The 21,914-nt window shown below is 43.3% G+C and overlaps 1 protein-coding gene across 1 annotated transcript in view; it reads right to left on the bottom strand.

Moving 5' to 3' along the window:
• Nucleotides 1-21,914, bottom strand: part of NID1 (nidogen 1) — a 151,859-nt gene that overhangs the window by 100,729 nt on the left and 29,216 nt on the right. Inside the window, exons 4-8 of the mRNA XM_068132499.2 lie at nt 21,832-21,914; nt 21,410-21,562; nt 19,846-20,097; nt 19,542-19,742; nt 9,878-10,111 (exon numbers count right to left, since the gene is read on the bottom strand). The exon at nt 21,832-21,914 is cut by the window's right edge and continues 363 nt beyond it. Of these exons, the coding sequence (XP_067988600.2) occupies nt 9,878-10,111; nt 19,542-19,742; nt 19,846-20,097; nt 21,410-21,562; nt 21,832-21,914 (923 nt within the window). The remainder of the gene's footprint in view (nt 1-9,877; nt 10,112-19,541; nt 19,743-19,845; nt 20,098-21,409; nt 21,563-21,831) is intronic.

The raw sequence follows: 21,914 nt of genomic DNA, 5'->3' as shown, positions 1-21,914 counted from the left end.
TAACATGGCAGCGTGCGACTGAGAAAGACGTGTAGCGGCCGCTTCCGTGTTACAGATTTGGCGCGAACTCTTCACCCATAAACGTATGACTGAGAAAGACGTGTAGCGGCCGCTTCCGTGTTACAGATTTGGCGCGAACTCTTCACACATAAACGTGTGACTGAGAAAGACGTGTAGCGGCCGCTTCCGTGTTACAGATTTGGCGCGAACTCTTCACCCATAAACGTGTGACTGAGAAAGACGTGTAGCGGCCGCTTCCGTGTTACAGATTTGGCGCGAACTCTTCACACATAAACGTGCGACTGAGAAAGACGTGTAGCGGCCACTTCCGTGTTACAGATTTGGCGCGAACTCTTCACACATAAACGTGTGACTGAGAAAGACGTGTAGCGGCCGCTTCCGTGTTACAGATTTGGCGCGAACTCTTCACACATAAACGTGCGACTGAGAAAGACGTGTAGCGGCCGCTTCCATGTTACAGATTTGGCGCGAACTCTTCACACATAAACGTGTGACTGAGAAAGACGTGTAGCGGCCGCTTCCGTGTTACAGATTTGGCGCGAACTCTTCACACATAAACGTGCGACTGAGAAAGACGTGTAGCGGCCGCTTCTGTTTTGCAAAATTCAATCTTTTTTCAAAATGGGCGCCATGTACTGTTTAGATTTTGATGATTTGCATGTGATATGATTCAACAGATGTTTATATGAATCGTTTAAAATAAAAAAGCCTTCAATTTCTGATATTTTACCTTTTAATTTGGGCCTCCCAATTGAAGCCCCGCCCGTAGGGCGGGTACCGTTGCTAGTTTAATTGGCGAAAGACATGTAGCGGGCGCTTCCGTGTTACAGATTTGGCGCGAACTCTTCACATATAAACGTGTGACTGAGAAAGACGTGTAGCGGCCGCTTCCGTGTTACAGATTTGGCGCGAACTCTTCACACATAAACGTGCGACTGAGAAAGACGTGTAGCGGCCACTTCCGTGTTACAGATTTGGCGCGAACTCTTCACACATAAACGTGTGACTGAGAAAGACGTGTAGCGGCCGCTTCCGTGTTACAGATTTGGCGCGAACTCTTCACACATAAACGTGCGACTGAGAAAGACGTGTAGCGGCCGCTTCTGTTTTGCAAAATTCAATCTTTTTTCAAAATGGGCGCCATGTACTGTTTAGATTTTGATGATTTGCGTGTGATATGATTCAACAGATGTTTATATGAATCGTTTAAAATAAAAAAGCCTTCAATTTCTGATATTTTACCTTTTAATTTGGGCCTCCCAATTGAAGCCCCGCCCGTAGGGCGGGTACCGTTGCTAGTTTAATTAATTTTCAAAAAGTTACAGCTTCGGATGAAGCACTGGTGGTTTAGATATGCTATTAGCCAATTGATTAAGAAAATGTTTTATGATTACTATTTATTGATTTTAATTATGCAATTAATCAATCAATTATTGTACACCTCTCCCTCCCAATACAGTCTCTATGAGCTGCACGGCGGTATCGCCGGGTGCCGAAGCCGCCCCGGCAATGCCGCGCTCGAGGATATTTATTTATTTGGCATGAGGGCGGTGTACTTTGAATGTATCTGTACTTGTTGTTATTATTATTAGCCCTGAACAGCAGGAGATGGGGTTTTGTAATCACGTGTGTGTGTGTGTGTGTGTGTGTGTGTGTGTGTGTGTGTGTGTGTGTGTGTGTGTGTGTGTGTGTGTGTGTGTGTGTGTGTGTGTGTGTGTGTGTGTGTGTGTGTGTGTGTGTGTGTGTGTGTGTGTGTGTGTGTGTGTGTGTGTGTGTGTGTGTGTGTGTGTGTGTGTGTGTGTGTGTGTGTGTGTGTGTGTGTGTGTGTGTGTGTGTGTGTGTGTGTGTGTCGTAACGTTTTTACCATTTGAGTTTTGTCATCATTTTCACCAAAGCTTTATTATGATAATACATAGAAGGCAAATTCATAATTTTGTCAAAAGGTCAAAAGGTCAAAGGTCAGCATCACTAAACATCATCAATTTTCATACAATTGAACTGAAATTTAAATTTACCTATTGTGTCACTGAATTGGTTCACAAATCAAAAGCTATAAGCTGATTTCTTTTTGGATCAAAAGGTTACAAAGGTCAAGGTTGCATAAATTTGGCAATTTTCACCCAATTGACATGAAATTTAAACAATTTGAATATTGGTTCACCAATCAAAAGCCAGAAGCCGATTGTTTTTTAGATCAAAAGGTCAAAGGTCAAGTTTGAGTAAAATCACTAATTTTCACCCGATTGACCTGAAATTTAGAGAATTTGCATATTGGTTCACTAAATTGGTTCACCAATCAAAAGCAAGAATCCGATCGTTTTTTTTAGATCAAAAGGTCAAAGGTCAAGGTTGCATAAAATCGTCAATTTTCTCCAATTGACCTGAAATTTTAAGAATTTGCAGGTCAAAGAATTGGTTCAACAATCAAAAGCTAGAAGCTGATTCTTTTTTTCCATCTAAACTCAAAGGTCAAGGTTGCATGAAATCATCAATTTTCATTTTGTATTTTTTTAAACTGTTTTCATTATTTTGAGCATACGGAAGAAGAAGAAGACATCTGAATACAAACAGACGCAGATGGGCTTTGCATTTCCAGATGCTTTCTAGTTATATATTTTTTGAATACATAGTTGAGGCTAATGAAAGAGCTGGTATTAGTAAGCATATGTGGCAGGACTGCAGACCACTTACAAGGTGCAGAGGTGAATAAAGAAGGAAAAAGAGCTTTTAAACATTGCAGATACAGGGTTTTATGGTTGTTACCGGAAAACAAATAAAAGCAGCCGAATTTCGTAGGTTCTAAAATGACAGAACCAGGTAAATGAAGACTTGAATCAGAGGTAGGTATGGGAGGATTCCACCAAGCTTGGGAGGTATAGTCTATATGAGGCATCAGTGAAAAAAATTTGCCTCTTTGCAACAAGACCTAATGTCAGTCGCTGCGACAAGAGCAGCACCACTTAGTCAACTATCAAATGCATTGCTTTTGAGGTGGCACACTTTGGTTATTGAGGCATTGACAAATTGTTGGAAAGTTGCAAAAAAAATAATAGATGCAAAAATCGAGTATAATTACCAAAGGTGGACCAAAATCTAATCAACACGTCCTTGTCACACAAGCAATCTGTCCACCAAGTTTCCTTTGAATCCGTCTTAAACTTTTTGAGAAATCGTGATATATATTGTTTTTGGCCCGATCTTTCAATGATGAAGAATCACTAAAATATTCTCGTATCTGGATCCGGATCCGCATCTTCACCAAAAACTAAGGATTTTGTCCTTGTCACACACCCAGCCAGTCCACCAAGTTTTGTCCAAATCCGTTCAAAACTTTTTGAGATATTCTATTCACAGACAGAAGGGTGATACATTCGGTGGCAGAGTTAGTGATGGAGTGCATACAGATAAATTGACAGATTAATTCTTGTAAGTACTGCCCAAAAAGCCTGTGGATTAAAATAATTTAAGAATGAATGCTTCACTGCAGAGGGTAATGGTACCTTTGGGCCACACTGTGTAGTGTATATGCCTCAACTCTGTGTTTGCCTCTAAATCTTGTGTCCCAAACCCATCCCTCTCTGTACCCACCATACCCAGTCGTACCCAGCTGCTCCTGGACTCTGTGTGCTTTCCTCCTGACAAGGTGGAAAAGTTTCTGTCAACCCTCGACTCTGATTCTGCAACTGGTCCTGACGGCATCAGCCCACGGGTCCTAAAATCATGTTCTTCCGCTCTTTCACTCCCTCTTTCTGTTCTCTTCACCCTCTCTTTTGCTCAAGGTCATCTGCCATCTGCTTGGAAATCAGCCAACATCACTGCTTTGCACAAAAAAGGTGCAAAAACAGATCCTAGCAACGACAGACCAATCAGCCTTCTCCCAATTATCAGCAAAGTCATGAAATCCATCATTGCTTCAGATATGAAATATTTCCTCTTCTCCAATGGCTTGATCTCTGACCATCAATTTGGTTTCAGACCAGGTCACTCTCCTCTGGACATGCTGCTTCTGCTTTCTCAACAATGGATGGAGGTCCTCAACGCCAAACAGGAAATTAGAGCTGTCTCCCTTGACATATCACGTGCCTTCGATACGGTCTGGCACCCCGCTCTGCTCACCAAACTCTCCTCCTTTGGTATCCATGGAAATCTCCACGCATGGCTGGCGGACTTCCTCTCTGGTCGTAGTCAACGTGTGGCCCTGTATGGGTTTCTCTCATCTCCTCTTCCTGTTCAGGCTGGAGTTCCCCAAGGCAGTGTTCTGGGCCCTGTGCTTTTTCTGGTCTTCATCAATGATCTCTCTGACTCTCTTGAAAATCCTCTCTATCTCTTTGCTGATGACTCTACTCTCTGTCGCTCCATTCCTCATCCCTCAGATCAGCAGTCTGCAGCCTCCTCACTCTCTGCAGACATGGACAAAATCACAGACTGGGCAAACAAATGGAACATGTCTTTCAATCCTGACAAATCTCACACTCTTACGATGTCTCTCCGAAAAGACCGACTGGACAACGCTCCCATCCACTTTCTGAATAATCCTCTCCAAGAAGTTCTGTCACTCAATCTTTTGGTTCTCACTATCTGCCATGATCTTTCCTGGGAAAACCACATTTCAAATCTGGCCTCCAAAGCCAGTCGCTGACTGGGCATCCTCCGTCGTGCGAAGTCCTTCCTTGGTACACCTGAGCTCCTCACCACTTACAAGGCTTTCATCCGCAGCTCTATGGAATACTGCTCTCCCCTCTGGTCTGGTGCTCCTGCCTCAGACCTAGCTCGTCTTCACGCTGTTGAAACCAAAGCGTTCAGAATCATTGGAATCTCCCGCGATGAAGCTAACTCCAAGGGCCTTTCACTCACTCACCGCAGGCAGGTTTGGTGGTCTTTCAGTTTTCTGCCGACTCCTCTCTGGCCTTGCCCCCCCCCCCCCCCCCCCAGCTCTCTCTGGGCTCTGTCCCCCAAATATTCCTACAGGTCGCACAAGATCTGCCTGCAACCCTCTTATGGTTAAACTGCCAAAATCAAGACTTTCTGCTCACCTTCACTCCTCCATTCCTCTTTTCTCCCGCCTCTGGAACAAACTCCCTCACTCTCTTCAATCCCACTCCACCCTCCAGGTCTTTAAAACAGCTGTTCACCACCATCTCTTATCCTCCCCCATCCAAAACCTTGATCTTTTCTACCCCCGCTAATTTCGGTCCCCTTGTGTTTTATACCTCTCCCCCCCGCCCCCCCCTTCCCACGCCTCCTCCCCCCAAGCCCTCTCCCTCCCACACTTCTCCCTGCTCTCAAATGTTGTGTTTGTGTGCTTCCCCTTCTCTCCCCATCTTGTCTTCCGCTCCCTCTTTTTATATATTTTGTTTGTCTGGTTGATTTGTTTGTGAAATAAATGTTAGCTCTTTCACGAGCCTCGATTCAGTATACAAAAAAAAAAAAAGAAAAAAAAAAGTGTTATCAACGCTTGGCAAGCTTTGCCACCGCGTCAGGAGCACATTTCCTTTACCACCTCAATGTTTATGAATTAAATAATTTTCTACAAACCCCCTTTTTACCTGAGTGCCTTCCTTCAAGTCCTTTGCCCAGTTTTTTGTCGGGTCGGATTTTTTCCAGTGCGTAATTTGTTGTTTTTTTTCCAAAAAAAATAAATGGAAGTCTGGTCATTAAATCTTCAATCCCTACTGGTTTTAGGTCGATTCGGCTTGTGGGTCAGCTTCTTTCTACTATCTGAAGGGCATTAAAGAGTCTTGGAATATATTACCAAGAGCCTTTTTAATTCTGTGGGAGTGTGGGCTTGTTTGTTCAACCCACACTCCCACAGAAACCTTATACCATGCGAAAAAAAATGTTTTCTGTTTTCCCATTGGACTGTATGGAAGATCACTGTAATTATTTTTACATTTTTGGACTGTAAAACCTTTTGTATGATGTTTATTTTTGCTGATTTTGTAAAAGGACCTTTTGGGGTTAAGTGGAAAGAACATTTGTCAGCTTATTCTCATCTTGTTTCTGTATGGAGACTTTTACATACTGTTCCAATTTCTAAGTGGTTGGGTGAGATTATTGCATTGGATTCTTCCATGAAAAATTTTATTGCACAAAATTTCCAAGGAAATTTACGAACTGTGCCCATTCTGTGAAAATTGTGACTTGCCTTATCATTAGAAAATGGAAAGAATATGGAACGACCTGGACTCTTCCGAGAGCGAGCTGTTCGACTAAACTGAGCAACCGGGCAAGAAGGTCCTTGGTCCTCTATCAATATACATATAATATACATAAAGATGGTCATAAAGGTCATAAAGATGAGCAAACATTTCCAAAAACAGATTGGTTTCCGAAGCTCTATACAACAAGACAAACTAATTCAATCAAAAGGAAAGCTTTCTGGTGATGAGGCGCCCACTGGAAAACAAGAATGACTGGAAACATTACTCTCCAAACTCTCGACCGATGGCATCCAAAGCCAACTCCATACATGGCTTACTGACTTCCTCCACTATCGTAGCCAGCATGTGGCTCTCAACGGAACCCTTTAATCTCCTCTCCATATCATGGCGCGAGTGCCTCAAGGCAGTGTTCTGGGCCCAGTTATGTTTCTAATCCTCATCATTGATCTCTCTGACTCTGTAAAATCCTCTTTATTTATTTGCTGATGACTCCACCCTATGCCAAGACATCCCTCATCCTTCAGGCAGGCAAGCTGCAGCCTCTTCCCTCTCTTCAGACCTTAACAAAATCACAAGCTGGTCAAACACTTGGAATATGTCTTTCAATCCTAACAAATCTCACACTCTCACTCTATCTCTCTCCGAGAGGACCATCTGGTAACCCCCACTCCCCCTCCATCTACTTTCTTAACAAACCTCTTGAGAATGTTCAGTCATTCAAACTCCTGGGTCTGACTATCAGTCATTATCTTTTTTGGGAAAACCGCACTTCAAAGTTGGCCTCCAAAGCCAGCCGCCTCCATCGCACAATGTTCTTTCTTAGAACAGCTAAACTCCTATCCACTTACAAGGCCTTCATCTGCAGCTTGCTGAGTACTACTCTACCCTCTGGGCTGGCTCCCCTGCCTCACATCTTGCTCAGCTTGACAACGTGGAAACCCAGGTCTTCAAGATTATTGGAATCTCCCATGATGAAGCTGAGTCTATGGGCCTATCACTTCGCAATTGCAGACAGGTCGGTGGTCTCTTTGTCTCCTACCGCCTACTTTCTGGTCTTGCACCCACTGCACTTTCTGTGCTTTGTCCCCCCAGGTTTCAGATGGGCACATGTGGTCCAACTTCAACCCCCTTCTAGTGAAACTACCAAAATCCAGGATCACTATCATATACATATGATCACTATCCTCTGCATATATAACAAACAAGGCATCAGGCCTTATATAGGTAGCCTGACAGGTGTGACGAAAATCAAGAGAAACAATAATTGATTGATTAATTGATTGTGTAATTAAAATAAATGAATAATAATCATAAAATAATAATGATTTTTAATCAATTGAATAATAGCATACCTAAACCACCATTGCTTCATCCGAATCTGTAACTTGTTGAAAATTAATTAATTAGTTAATCTGAAAATTAAATAATTAATCGATTAATTGATTAATCAATAAATCAAAAATACCCCTTATAGCTAAATCACTTGGTCACTGTGATATCCAAATATGAGCTTCCTTGCTCAAAAGTTGCCTGAGAAATTGCCCAGACAAGAAAGAAAATAAATAAGTACTTAATAAATTGATAATAAATAAGTAATTAATCAACCATTATTGATTAATCAAAAAATAATGTTTTGGCCAATGCACTTGTTCACTATTGTGCCCAAATTTCAGCTTATCAGCTGACAGGATGGCTGAGATATCGCCCTGACAAACAAGAGAACCTGGAACTTTGACCTTGACCTTTGACCATTGACCTTTGACCTATATACTGTAGTCAAAATTATTGACAACCTCACGTTCATCATTCAGAATCATCTGGTAAAGTTTGACGAAGATAGCTGAAAGTGTTCGTGAGTTATTACACTCACAGACAAACAAACGAGACGGACCGACCGACATATGACAAAAACTTTAAATTTTCATCATAATGAACAGACAGACCGACAGGGGTGAAAACATAACCTCCATCCACCTTTGGTGGCGGAGGTAAAAAATATAACAGAACAAAATTGACGGATCTGGGTTTTGGAAATTTCGCTTTGATGAAATAGAAGAGAGCAGACACCAAAGCAGAAGTGATTTCCCCTTAAGAGTCCATTTTCATTACGCTGCTCCTCCCTCTCTTTATTTTCTTTACACAAAGTCAAGGCTCATGGAGGAGCTATGACACAGAAAAGATCACAATGCAACAGATCAAAAGGAACAGTATAAAGAGAGGGGAGAACCCCACCAACAGCAGGGTTGAGGACAAAATAGAGGGAGACATGGACATACAAGGGATGTGGAGAAGAATGAGCGGATGATGCAGGGGGTATATAGGATGGATACAATATCAAACTCTCAGGAAGGAAAAACAGTAAATTTTGAAAGAGCCTCGTGAGAGGGGGATGGAAGTGTGAGGGTGCAGGGAATGTACTCCCTTATGTGACCACAAATCTGACCTTGGCTGAATGGCAAACCATTTCACGTGTGGTGAGTGTGCTTTGTGTTCCTATTTCCATCTGCCAAGATTGTCGTTGCCTTCAGACTCATCAATCCTTAGGCACAGTACTTATCAATTTGAATCGGCGTTCCAAAGAAACTTTGAATTGGCATTCAAAAAAGGAGTGCATGGTAAAATGTCAAGTACTAAATCAGTGATGAAGACATGCTTCCGCACCCACCACACCCCCGCACACACAGAGACAACAATTAAGAATGAGAGCAGTAATAAAAGCACAAATGTCTGTATGGGCACGCCGGCTGTCGTCAAATGTCACATCTGTTCCGAGCGCTGTGACACTGGGAACTTTTCAAATGTTAATGGTGTCACAAATCACCAGGCACAGAGGAAGCGGATAGGCCCCAGCCAATGGCAAAGACAGGGCGAGGGGGGGAGCTTTGGACAAAAATGAATGAAGTGAATTCACAATTGAGAGTCCTCCAATCATTATGCAAAATGGTGTTTTGTTTTTTCCGAACAGATAAAGGAGCTGCTTGATGACCCAAAAGAATAGGGAATTCCAAAGATAGACTTAGTGGGTGAGAAGTGGATGATTTCATTTCTCACCATTCAGTAGAAACGTTCTGCAGATTTCAAGTCATTCTCAATTGCATCCCACTCTTTCAAAAATCCACTTCCGCGTGGACATTTGACAGCACTTGTACGACAGGACAGGAATTTCAGAATGAATTCACAATTCATCCTGCTGGCACCGCAGGATGGCCTAGTGATACGCACACTCGCCTCGCAGCTGTCTAGCCTGGGTTTGAATCCCGACGCTGCTATAATCTGTCATCCCGGTGTTTCGCAGGCAGGTTGATGCATCAGCGTGTGTGCCGTCCCTCGGATGGACGTTAAACTGGGCTTCCCGATTGCTGACATTCATTGGTGGATGCTAAAGATCCCATGGTGTCCCTCATGAAGAGGAGGGGAGCCATCACAAGCACCATGAACAAATTCAAATTTAATTTAATTTTAGCCCGAACCAGCAGAGGGCATTGCATCAGTGGCATCTTCAGCCAATGATGCTACCCCGTAACCTCGTGCTGCATACAAATGAAGAAAAATGATTCTTAAAACAATTAGTTTCTGAAGCTAACACGTATAAAGATCATTTTGTTCTGAAACCCTCCATACGACCTGGGCATTGAAACTCCAATGGCAAGCATTACAGAAAGGTCCCTTACATCTCAGTACCTCAAATGTCTTACCTGTCACAGAGCCAATCGTATTGGTGGTCGCATAGCGCAGGATCTTCTCACCGACATCATACAGTGTGAAGATTCGCTCGGCGGAGAGGCGCTGCCGGTGTGCAGACATACGGCGCTCCACATCGTGCAGGCATCCTTCCCAAGTGATGTTCTGTTTCCACTGATGCTGGAAGGTTTCGTGCCGACCTTGTCCAAAATCCACCGTATACCCGTGCACTGCGCTGGACGTGATGACTGAGGGAGCAGGGGCAAAGGGAGGGATGGAGAAAGGAAGGCCAATAACGAAGGATAGAATATCAAACCAAGAAAGTTTTGCAAGGCCTTACATTGTCTTGTTTGTCATGTTGCTCAACATGGTGTGTGTTCTCCAAATTATTATTGAGTCATTAAAAAAAATTTTTATGTTGAAGGCTCAAGTCACGGACTACATAGTCCTCATCGATCATCGATGCCAGGCCTTAAATAAAATAACTACATAAAAATAAATAAAAGAGAGAGAGAGTGTGTGTAAAGGTGAGGAGTGAAAATGAGTCAGAAAGGTGTATAATGTTTGTTTGCGAGGAAGAGAGATTGAAGCTAGCCCGGTAGCTACAGTTTGAGTGAGACAGGAAGTAAGACCAGCAATCCTGACACGGAGAGTGTAAGATGGTTCCGGGCACCACTTTAATGCTCTTAAGTTTGAACGGTAGTACCACCCTGGGCGGTTGCTGTCTACAACCTACTACCTAAAAAAATACTAAAAAATTACTTTAAAATTTTTCTTAAAAAAAAAAATACTGTTGGTTAAAATTATACTACAACCTACCACCTAAGTCTATTCTGATCTTAATTGCAGAATCAAGTGGTATCTCATTTTCTAACACGTGGTACGAATTCTGAACATCCAGCATATCAACATAAATTATGGAATGTAAATTTTACTGCCATTGGGTCGATTTCCTTATACAGGTGACCTCACAACCTCACAACCTCACAACAAGGTTGACATACTGCTTCAAGATTCGAAAATCAAAATAATCATCGCAACAGGTATGAAAAAGATCGAAACATCAGAAAAATGGCTGACGACTTGCTTACACATTGCCTGAATGTTTGATGAAAAGGTTGCAGTGGAGAAGGTATAGATTGAATCGCAACGATCACACATGCACTGGGCCGAGAATCTAGAGGCATCATTATGTTGAATGTGGGTGTTCATACGGTACACAGGCACAATCTGTTTACGTGTATTGAAATGTCAAAGGCATTATTGAGATAACATCATTGGCTTACGGAGTGGCTGGCTCTACAATGCCTGCTTACTCGGAATTCTGAGTGTCTAGAAACAAGTACAACAGTCCTGTTGCACCAGAACTGAATGGGGCAACAACAGCAACAACAACAACAACAACAACAACAACAACACCAAACTGCTTGAGTATTATTTATGACGGAACATGCACTTTAAACTATTTGAGCACAGCCTCCCTCCTCTTATACTATCGGAAGAGAAGAACAGCTGCATACTGTGAGCCGGAGAAAACATTCATTGAAATTGCACCTTCGGCCTGTTGGGATTGTAATTCGGAAGCCGTTAAGACTTGAAAATCTCAAGAGAACTTGATACCCGTGCGCTTGCTCCTTCCTAATTGGTCCGTCCTCCTTTGGAATGCCAACCTCCACTGCTCCATCGCTGTGTCAATGCTCCCGCCACCCCCACCCCCCTGCCACCCACTCTATCATTCACCTCTTCCATGAGCCTTGATCTCAGTGTAAAATAAATTAAAAAATCAACAATTCATCCAAAAGAAGTGCATGAGCTGACAAACTTCTTCTCAAGGATGAAGAGGAAGTGTTCAGTATGGAAGCGTGATCTGGCCTGTTTATTTAGCTGCAATAATTTAATCTTCAGGGACTTCATTAATGCACATCCATCTCCATGTGACGACCATCTCCATCTCACAACCATCTACACCTCACAACCATCTACACCTCACAACCATCTACACCTCACAACCATCTACACCTCACAACCAACTACACCTCAAAACCAACGACACCTCACAACCATCTACACGTCACAACCATCTGCACCTCACAACCATCTACACCTCACAACCATCTGCACATCAAAATCATCTCTACCTCACAACCATCTACACCTCTCAACCATCTCCATCTCACAACCATCGATACCTCACAACCATCTCCACATCACAATCATGGCCACATCACAATCATGGCCACATCACAATCATCTCCACGTCACAATCATCTCCACATCAAAATCATCTCCATTTCACAACCATCTCCACATCACAACCATCTCGACATCACAACCATCTCGACATCACAACCATCTCCACATCACAACCATCTCCAAATCACAACCATCTCCACATAACAACCATCTCCACATCACAACCATCTCCACATCACAACCATCTCCACATCACAACCATCTCCACATCAAAATCATCTCCACCTCACAACCATCTCCATCTCACAACCATCTACACCTCACAACCATCTGCACCTCGCAACCATCTACACGTCACAACCATCTACACCTCACAACCATCTCCACATCACAATCATGGCCACATCACAATCATCTCCACGTCACTATCATCTCCACATCAAAATCATCTCCATTTCACAACCATCTCCACATCACAACCATCTCGACATCACAACCATCTCGACATCACAACCATCTCGACATCACAACCATCTCCACATCACAACAATCTCCACATCACAACCATCTCCACATCACAACCATCTCCACATCACAACCATCTCCACCTCACAACCATCTCCACATCAAAATGATCTCCACCTCACAACCATCTCCACATCAAAATCATCTCCACCTCACAACCATCTCCATCTCACAACCATCTACACCTCACAACCATCTACACCTCACAACCATCTACACCTCACAACCATCTACACCTCACAACCATCTACACCTCACAACCATCTACACCTCACAACCATCTACACCTCACAACCATCTACACCTCACAACCATCTACACCTCAACCATCTACACCTAACAACCATCTCCACATCACAATCATGGCCACATCACAATCATCTCCATCTCACAACCATCTACACCTCACAACCATCTACACCTCACAACCATCTACACCTCACAACCATCTACACCTCACAACCATCTGCACCTCACAACCATCTACACCTCACAACCATCTGCACATCACAATTATGGCCACGTCACAATCATGGCCACGTCACAATCATCTCCACGTCACAATCATCTCCACATCAAAATCATCTCCATTTCACAACCATCTCCACATCACAACCATCTCGACATCACAACCATCTCGACATCACAACCATCTCCACATCACAACCATCTCCACATCACAACCGTCTCCACATCACAACCATCTCCACATCACAACCATCTCCACCTCACAACCATCTCCACATCAAAATCATCTCCACCTCACAACCATCTCACAACCATCTACACCTCACAACCATCTACACCTCACAACCATCTGCACCTCACAACCATCTGCACCTCACAACCATCTACACGTCGCAACCATCTACACCTCACAACCATCTCCACATCACAATCATGGCCACATCACAATCATCTCCACGTCACTATCATCTCCACATCAAAATCATCTCCATTTCACAACCATCTCCACATCACAACAATCTCCACATCACAACCATCTCCACATCACAACCATCTCCACCTCACAACCATCTCCACATCAAAATCATCTCCACCTCACAACCATCTACACCTCACAACCATCTACACCTCACAGCCATCTACACCTCACAACCATCTACACCTCACAACCATCTACACCTCACAACCATCTACACCTCACAACCATCTACACCTCTCAACCATCAACACCTAACAACCATCTCCACATCACAATCATGGCCACATCACAATCATCTCCATCTCACAACCATCTGCACCTCACAACCATCTACACCTCACAACCATCTACACCTCACAACCATCTACACCTCACAACCATCTACACCTCACAACCATCTACACCTCACAACCATCTACACCTCACAACCATCTTCACCTCACAACCATCTTCACCTCACAACCATCTACACCTCACAACCATCTACACCTCACAACCATCTACACCTCACAACCATCTCCATCTCACAACCATCTACACCTCACAACCATCTACACCTCACAACCATCTACACCTCGCAACCATCTCCACATCGCAATCATTTCCACATCGCAATCATCTCCACATCGCAATAATCTCCACATCGCAATCATCTCCACATCGCAACCATCTACACCTCACAACCATCTCCACATCACAACCATCTCCACATCAAAATCATCTCCACCTCAGAACCATCTCCATCTCACAACCATCTACACCTCACAACCATCTACACCTCACAACCATCTACACCTCACAACCAACTACACCTCAAAACCAACTACACCTCACAACCATCTGCACGTCACAACCATCTGCACCTCACAACCATCTCCACATCAAAAATCATCTCTACCTCACAACCATCTACACCTCACAACCATCTCCATCTCACAACCATCTACACCTCACAACCATCTCCACATCACAATCATGGCCACATCACAATCATGGCCACATCACAATCATCTCCACATCAAAATCATCTCCACTTCACAACCATCTCCACATCACAACCATCTCCACATCACAACCATCTCGACATCACAACCATCTCCACATCACAACCATCTCCACATCACAACCATCTCCACCTCACAACCATCTCCACCTCACAACCATCTCCACCTCACAACCATCTCCACATCAAAATCATCTCCACCTCACAACCATCTCCATCTCACAACCATCTACACCTCACAACCATCTACACCTCACAACCTTCTCCACGTCACAATCATGGCCACGTCACAATCATGGCCACGTCACAATCATCTCCACGTCACAATCATCTCCACCTCACAACCATCTACACCTCACAACCATCTACACCTCACAACCATCTCCACATCACAATCATGGCCACATCACAATCATCTCCACCTCACAACCATCTACACCTCACAACCATCTACACCTCACAACCATCTACACCTCACAACCATCTACACCTCACAACCAACTACACCTCACAACCATCTACACCTCACAACCATCTACACCTCACAACCATCTCCATCTCACAACCATCTACACCTCACAACCATCTACACCTCACAACCATCTACACCTCACAACCATCTACACCTCACAACCATCTACACCTCACAACCATCTCCACATCACAATCATGGCCACATCACAATCATTTCCACATCACAATCATCTCCACCTCACAACCATCTCCACATCGCAACCATCTACACCTCACAACCAGCTACACTTCACAACCATCTCCACATCACAACCATATCCACATCACAACCATCTCCACATCACAACCATCTCCACCTCACAACCATCTCCACATCAAAATCATCTCCACCTCACAACCATCTCCATCTCACAACCATCTACACCTCACAACCATCTACACCTCACAACCATCTCCACATCACAATCATGGCCACATCACAATCATCTCCACGTCACAATCATCTCCACATCAAAATCATCTCCATTTCACAACCATCTCCACATCACAACCATCTCCACATCACAACCATCTCCACATCAAAATCATCTCCACCTCACAACCATCTCCATCTCACAACCATCTACACCTCACAACCATCTACACCTCACAACCATCTACACCTCACAACCATCTGCACCTCACAAACATCTCCACCGAACAACCATCTCCACATCGCAACCATCTCCACATCACAACCATATTCAATTCACAACCATCTCCACATCGCAACCATCTCCACATCACAACCATATTAAATTCACAACCATCTCCACCTCACAATCATTTTCAACGAATAATTATCTCCTACAGTAATCGCTACCTCACATCTATCTCTACCTCACATCTATCTCTACCTCACATCTATCTCTACCTCACATCTATCTCTACCTCACATCTATCTCTACCTCACATCTATCTCTACCTCACATCTATCTCTACCTCACAGCTATCTCTACCTCACAGCTATCTCTACCTCACAGCTATCTCTACCTCACAGTTGTATCTACCTCACAGTTGTATCTACCTCACAGTTATCTCTACCTCACAGCTATCTCTACCTCACAGTTGTATCTACCTCAGTTATCTCTACCTCACAGTTATCCCTACCACACAGTTATCCCTACGTCACAGCTATCTCTACCTCACAGTTGTATCTACCTCACAGTTATCTCTACCTCACAGCTATCTCTACCTCATAGCTATCCCTACCTCACAGTTGTATCTACCTCACAGTTATCCCTACCTCACATTTATTTCTACCTCACAGTTATCCCTACCTCAGTTATCTCTACCTCACAGCTATCCCTACCTCACAGCTATCTCTACCTCACATTTATTTCTACCTCACAGTTATCCCTACCACACATTTATTTCTACCTCAAAGTTATCTCTACCACACAGTTATCCCGACCTCACAGTTATCTCTACCTCACAGTTATCCCTACCTCACAGCTATCTCTACCTCACAGTTGTATCTACCTCACAGTTATCTCTACCTCACAGCTATCTCTACCTCACAGTTGTATCTACCTCACAGTTATCTCTACCTCACATTTATTTCTACCTCACAGTTATCCCTACCACACAGTTATCCCTACGTCACAGTTATCTCTACCTCACAGCTATCCCTACCTCACAGCTATCTCTACCTCACATTTATTTCTACCTCACAGTTATCCCTACCACACAGTTATCCCTACCTCACATCTATCTCTACCTCACAGTTATCCCTACCACACAGTTACCCCTACCTCACAGCTATCTCTACCTCACATCTATCTCTACCTCACAGCTATCTCTATCTACAACCACCTTCAACGCATGACCATGTTCTCACAACCATCTTTGATCTTATCACACATTTCAACCTCTCAACCAAATTCACTCCACCACCACATTTACCTCACAAACTTTTTGTGAAATATCAAATATCCATATTGGGAAGAATAGCTCAAAATGAACTATGATGATAAATACCATGATATCTACGACAAATACAATAGTCTCATCATGAGATGCTCTCTTCAACAATCTCATAATAGCACAGAAAACCTTTTATATATTAAAAATGTTTTTTTCCCCTGAACATGGCGGAGAAGGTAGAGATTGAATCGCAACGATCACACATGTCCTGGGCCGAGAATCAAGAGCCATGAATATGTACAGATGTGGGGTCATACGGTACAATCTGTTAATGTTTATTGACATTTCAACGGCGTTATTGAGATAAAGTCGTTGGCTAACGGAGTGGCTGGCTCTGCAATGCCGACTTACTCGGAATTCCGAATGTCGAAAAACAAGCACAACACTCCTGTTGCACCAGACTGAATGGGGGCAACACAACAACAACAACAAGCACAACAACAACAACACCCCTGTTGCACCAGAATTGAATGGGGGCAAAACAACAACAACAACAACAAGCACAACACTCCTGTTGCACCAGAATTGAATGGGGGCAACAACAACAACAACAACAACAACAAGCACAACACCCCTGTTGCACCAGAATTGAATGGGGGCAACACAACAACAACAACAACAACAAGCACAACACCCCTGTTGCACCAGACTGAATGGGGCCAACACAACAACAACAACAACAACACTCCTGTTGCACCAGAACTGAATGGGGGCAACACAACAACACCACTCCTGTTGCACCAGACTGAATGGGGGCAACACAACAACAACAACAACAACAACACTCCTGTTGCTCCAGGACTGAATGGGGGCAACACAACAACACTCCTGTTGCTCTAGAACTGAATGGGGGCAACACAACAACAACAACAACAACAACACTCCTGTTGCTCCAGGACTAAATGGGGGCAGCACAACAACACTCCTGTTGCTCCAGAACTGAATGGGGGCAACACAACAACAACAACAACAACACTCCTGTTGCTCCAGGACCAAATGGGGGCAACACAACAACAACAACACTCCTGTTGCACCAGAACTGAATGGGGGTGACACAACAACAGCAACAACAACAACACTTCTGTTGCTGCTAAAACACCAAACCGCTTGAGTGAGTGCTATTTGGGACAGACCCCTGCCATTTTCAACTCTTTGAGCACAACCGTCCACCTCTTATACTATCAGAAGAGTAGAACAGCCGCATGCTGAGTCGGAGAAAACACATTTGAAACATTCAAATCTAGAAACAGAAAGTACTTGTTCACATCTAGGAATAGCATGCACGCTGTGATAGAGTGGAATAAATAAGGGAGAAAGAAAACGAATGGAATGTCAAACCGTCTCCCTGAGTACCTAATCCACCACGTGCCCTCTCCTACCTGCCTTCACTCTCTCAATGCTTATTCTCAATCTCTCCCAGATTTACATCGCACAACTCACACCCTCCATCACCTTCATCTACCTCTCCTGTCCCCTCCTCCTCTCTGACCCCAGGTGGCCCTTCTTAGCCAATTCCCTAACCCAACCGACAAATCTCTCCATCTTGATTTTCTTTCATGACTCTTCATCAGACGTTCTCCCTCTTAAAAACCTCATTAATCATGCCACCCTCTCATGCCTTGCACTACTTTCCTTCCTTTCATCGTCCGTTCCCACGAACCCATCAAAACCATTCTCACCATGACAAGTTATAAGAACACAGTGATGAGCACTGTGAATTGCCTCCTCACACAAAATTCTCCACACAATAATTCCTTCATCTCGACTCTTTAATTAACATGTTGGTCGAGATGACGACTGAAAATCCCAAAAGGCTTTGGCCAGTGTTCTTATTAAAGTCAGGTCATGTTCAGTAATTTTAGTTTTGTTGGGGCTATTCGACTTAAACCGACGTTGCATCCAACAATCTCTTTTGAGTTTTAGCGAAACAAATTTGCATCTCAATTCAAGCTCTGATTGTACAAGTCTCACACTATAATAATCAGATAAATATCGACCACCAACTCCACCGAGATCAGGTAGCTCGAGCGGACGCCCAACCCTGTCACGATGAGATCGCTCAAAAAATGATCATGTCAGATATGTCTGAGAGAGCCGATCTGTGCTGCCGGTGTGAGCGGCCCTCCGGGTCTTCAAATGATCTATGTTCCGATGACCCTCCCTCCAGGTCTTTAAAACAGCTGTTCACCACCATCTCTTATCTTCCCCCATCCAAAACCTTGATCTTTTCTACCCCCGTTAATTCACCCCAGATCCACTTTGTTGAAATACCGACTTCTTTCCTGGAAGTCCTAGCAGTGTTCATGTGTTCTATACCTCTCCAACCCCCAACCCACCCCCCTTTTCCTTCCCATGCCTCCTCCCCCCAAGCCCTTTCCCTTCCACAGATCTCCCGATGTCCCTGCTCTCCATCTTGTTCTCCCGCTCCCTTTATCATATGTTTTATGTGTCAGTTTGTCTTTTTGTGATCAATGTTAGCTCTTACACGAGCCTCGATCTTGTATACAAAAAAAAAGAAGAAAAAAAAGCCCTGGGACACAGCAACCACACGGTCAATGCAACGGCAGCTCACCATTGTAGCTGCGGTGGTAAACCTCCTCGTACTTGTCCACTGACAGAGTGACACCCGGGGGCAGGAGCGGAAGCTGCCCATCTATCCGGGTGTTGATGGTCAGATGACCGTGCTCATCCATCCCGTTGAGGTGCTGCACGATGCTGACTTGCTCACGCCCGGGCATAAAAGTGATGTCTGCGTGTCGTGTGAAGCTCCCACCTGTCAGAAAGTGTGGGCGCATTTGTAAAGTTATAGGGAGAGAGAGAGAGAGAGAGAGACAGACAGACAATCGGAAACACAAGACGCATGAGAAAAAGCTCACCCGTGATGCTAAATCCATTATGAAAGTCAGGCTGCTCCAGTGCAAACATCCAGCCCATAATGCCTGCCATGTTGTACAGCGGTAACATTGACCATCCAATCTCTTCCGATATCTGGCTCACAGCTGTGTACGTGCGACCGTCGTTCACCACTATGTACGAGTGCATGTCCACACCGAGGAACTCGACGGGGCGTGATGCCGAACCAAGGAAGATACGACCGCTCACCTTGCCGTTCACACGCTGGGGCAGCCCTGTCCGACACACACATACATATAAGTGACATATTCTGCTATACTTCCACAATGTTTCATTGCTTATCGATACTATCGATATCGATTCCTTTCTTATCGATACACATTGTTTCATTGCTTAGTGATACTATCGATATCGATTCATTACTTATCGATACTATCAATATTGATTCATTGCTTATTGATATGATCGATATCAATTCAATGCTTATCCATACACAATGTTTCATTGCTTATCAATATGATTGATATTGATTCATTGCTCATTGATACGATTGATATTGATTCATTGCTTATCCATACACAATGTTTCATTGCTTATTGATACTATCGATATCAATTCATTGCTTATCCATACACAATGTTTCATTGCTTATCAATATGATTGATATTGATTAATTGCTCATTGATACTATCGATATTGATTCATTGCTTATCCATACACAATGTTTCATTGCTTATTGATACTATCGATATCAATTCATTGCTTATCCATACACAATGTTTCATTGCTTATCAATATGATTGATATTGATTCATTGCTTATTGATACGATAAATATCGATTCATTGCTTATCCATACACAATGTTTCATTGCTTATTGATACTATCGATATCAATTCATTGCTTATTTATTGATACCATCGATATCGATTCATTGCTTATCGATACTATCAATATTGATTCATTGCTTATTGATATGATCGATATCGATTCATTGCTTATCCATACACAATGTTTCATTGCTTATCAATATGATTGATATTGATTCATTCCTTATTGATACGATCGATATCGATGCATTGCTTATCCATACACAATGTTTCATTGCTTATCAATATGATTGATATTGATTCATTGCTTATTGATACGATCGATATCGATGCATTGCTTATCCATACACAATGTTTCATTGTTTATCGATACTATCGATATTGATTCATTACTTATCCATACACAATGTTTCATTACTTATTGATACTATCGATATTGATTCATTACTTATCCATACACAATGTTTCATTACTTATTGATACTATCGATATTGATTCATTACTTATCCATACACAATGTTTCATTACTTATTGATACTATCGATATTGATTCATTACTTATCCATACACAATGTTTCATTAGTTATTGATACTATCGATTTCAATTCATTGCTTATCCATACACAATGTTTCATTACTTATTGATACTATCGATATTGATTCATTGCTTATCCATACACAATGTTTCATTACTTACCAAGGCTAAGTGGAATAAACACATTCATATTTTGTGAAAAAAAAGGAAAATGACAGAGCACCTTCTGGCACACAAAGACGGCCATCACCATAGTAACCATGGTTACAGTAGCAGCAGAAGCCTGTCGAGTGGTCCTGACACGATGCATGAGGTGAACAACTCGTTCCAGCTTTGGCACATGAATCGACCACTCGTGTTGGATTGTATCTAAACACTGCGGGTAAAGAACAACGAGACCAAAGGCATGTGTTACGCGCCATTTGCTCTGGCCAACAGATGTAGTGCTAAGAAGTGTAAACATCTGGATTATTATGTTTGGAACTGCATCCTTGGGAAAGCAAAACACATTTTATGGTCTACAAACTCATTGTACCAACTCGGAAAAACAAGAAGTTTGTTTTATTCTGCGTCGAGTGAGACGCGAGAGGTTTAAACATCGGGCACTGCAATAGCAGCTGGCAGTGGTTCCTGAGAATCACCCACCATCAGCATCCACTTCGACCTCATCGATGTTGAAGATCGTCTGCCCGGGCAGTGGAGGATCCCCGTACACCGTGCGCTGTTCC

Source organism: Myxine glutinosa, chromosome 12 (genome assembly GCF_964187855.1).
Source record: "Myxine glutinosa chromosome 12, kmMyxGlut1.1, whole genome shotgun sequence".
In the NCBI taxonomy this organism is placed as follows: Eukaryota; Metazoa; Chordata; class Myxini; order Myxiniformes; family Myxinidae; genus Myxine; species Myxine glutinosa.
Note: the sequence above shows the minus strand (reverse complement) of the source record. Positions and strands in the feature narration are given on the sequence as shown.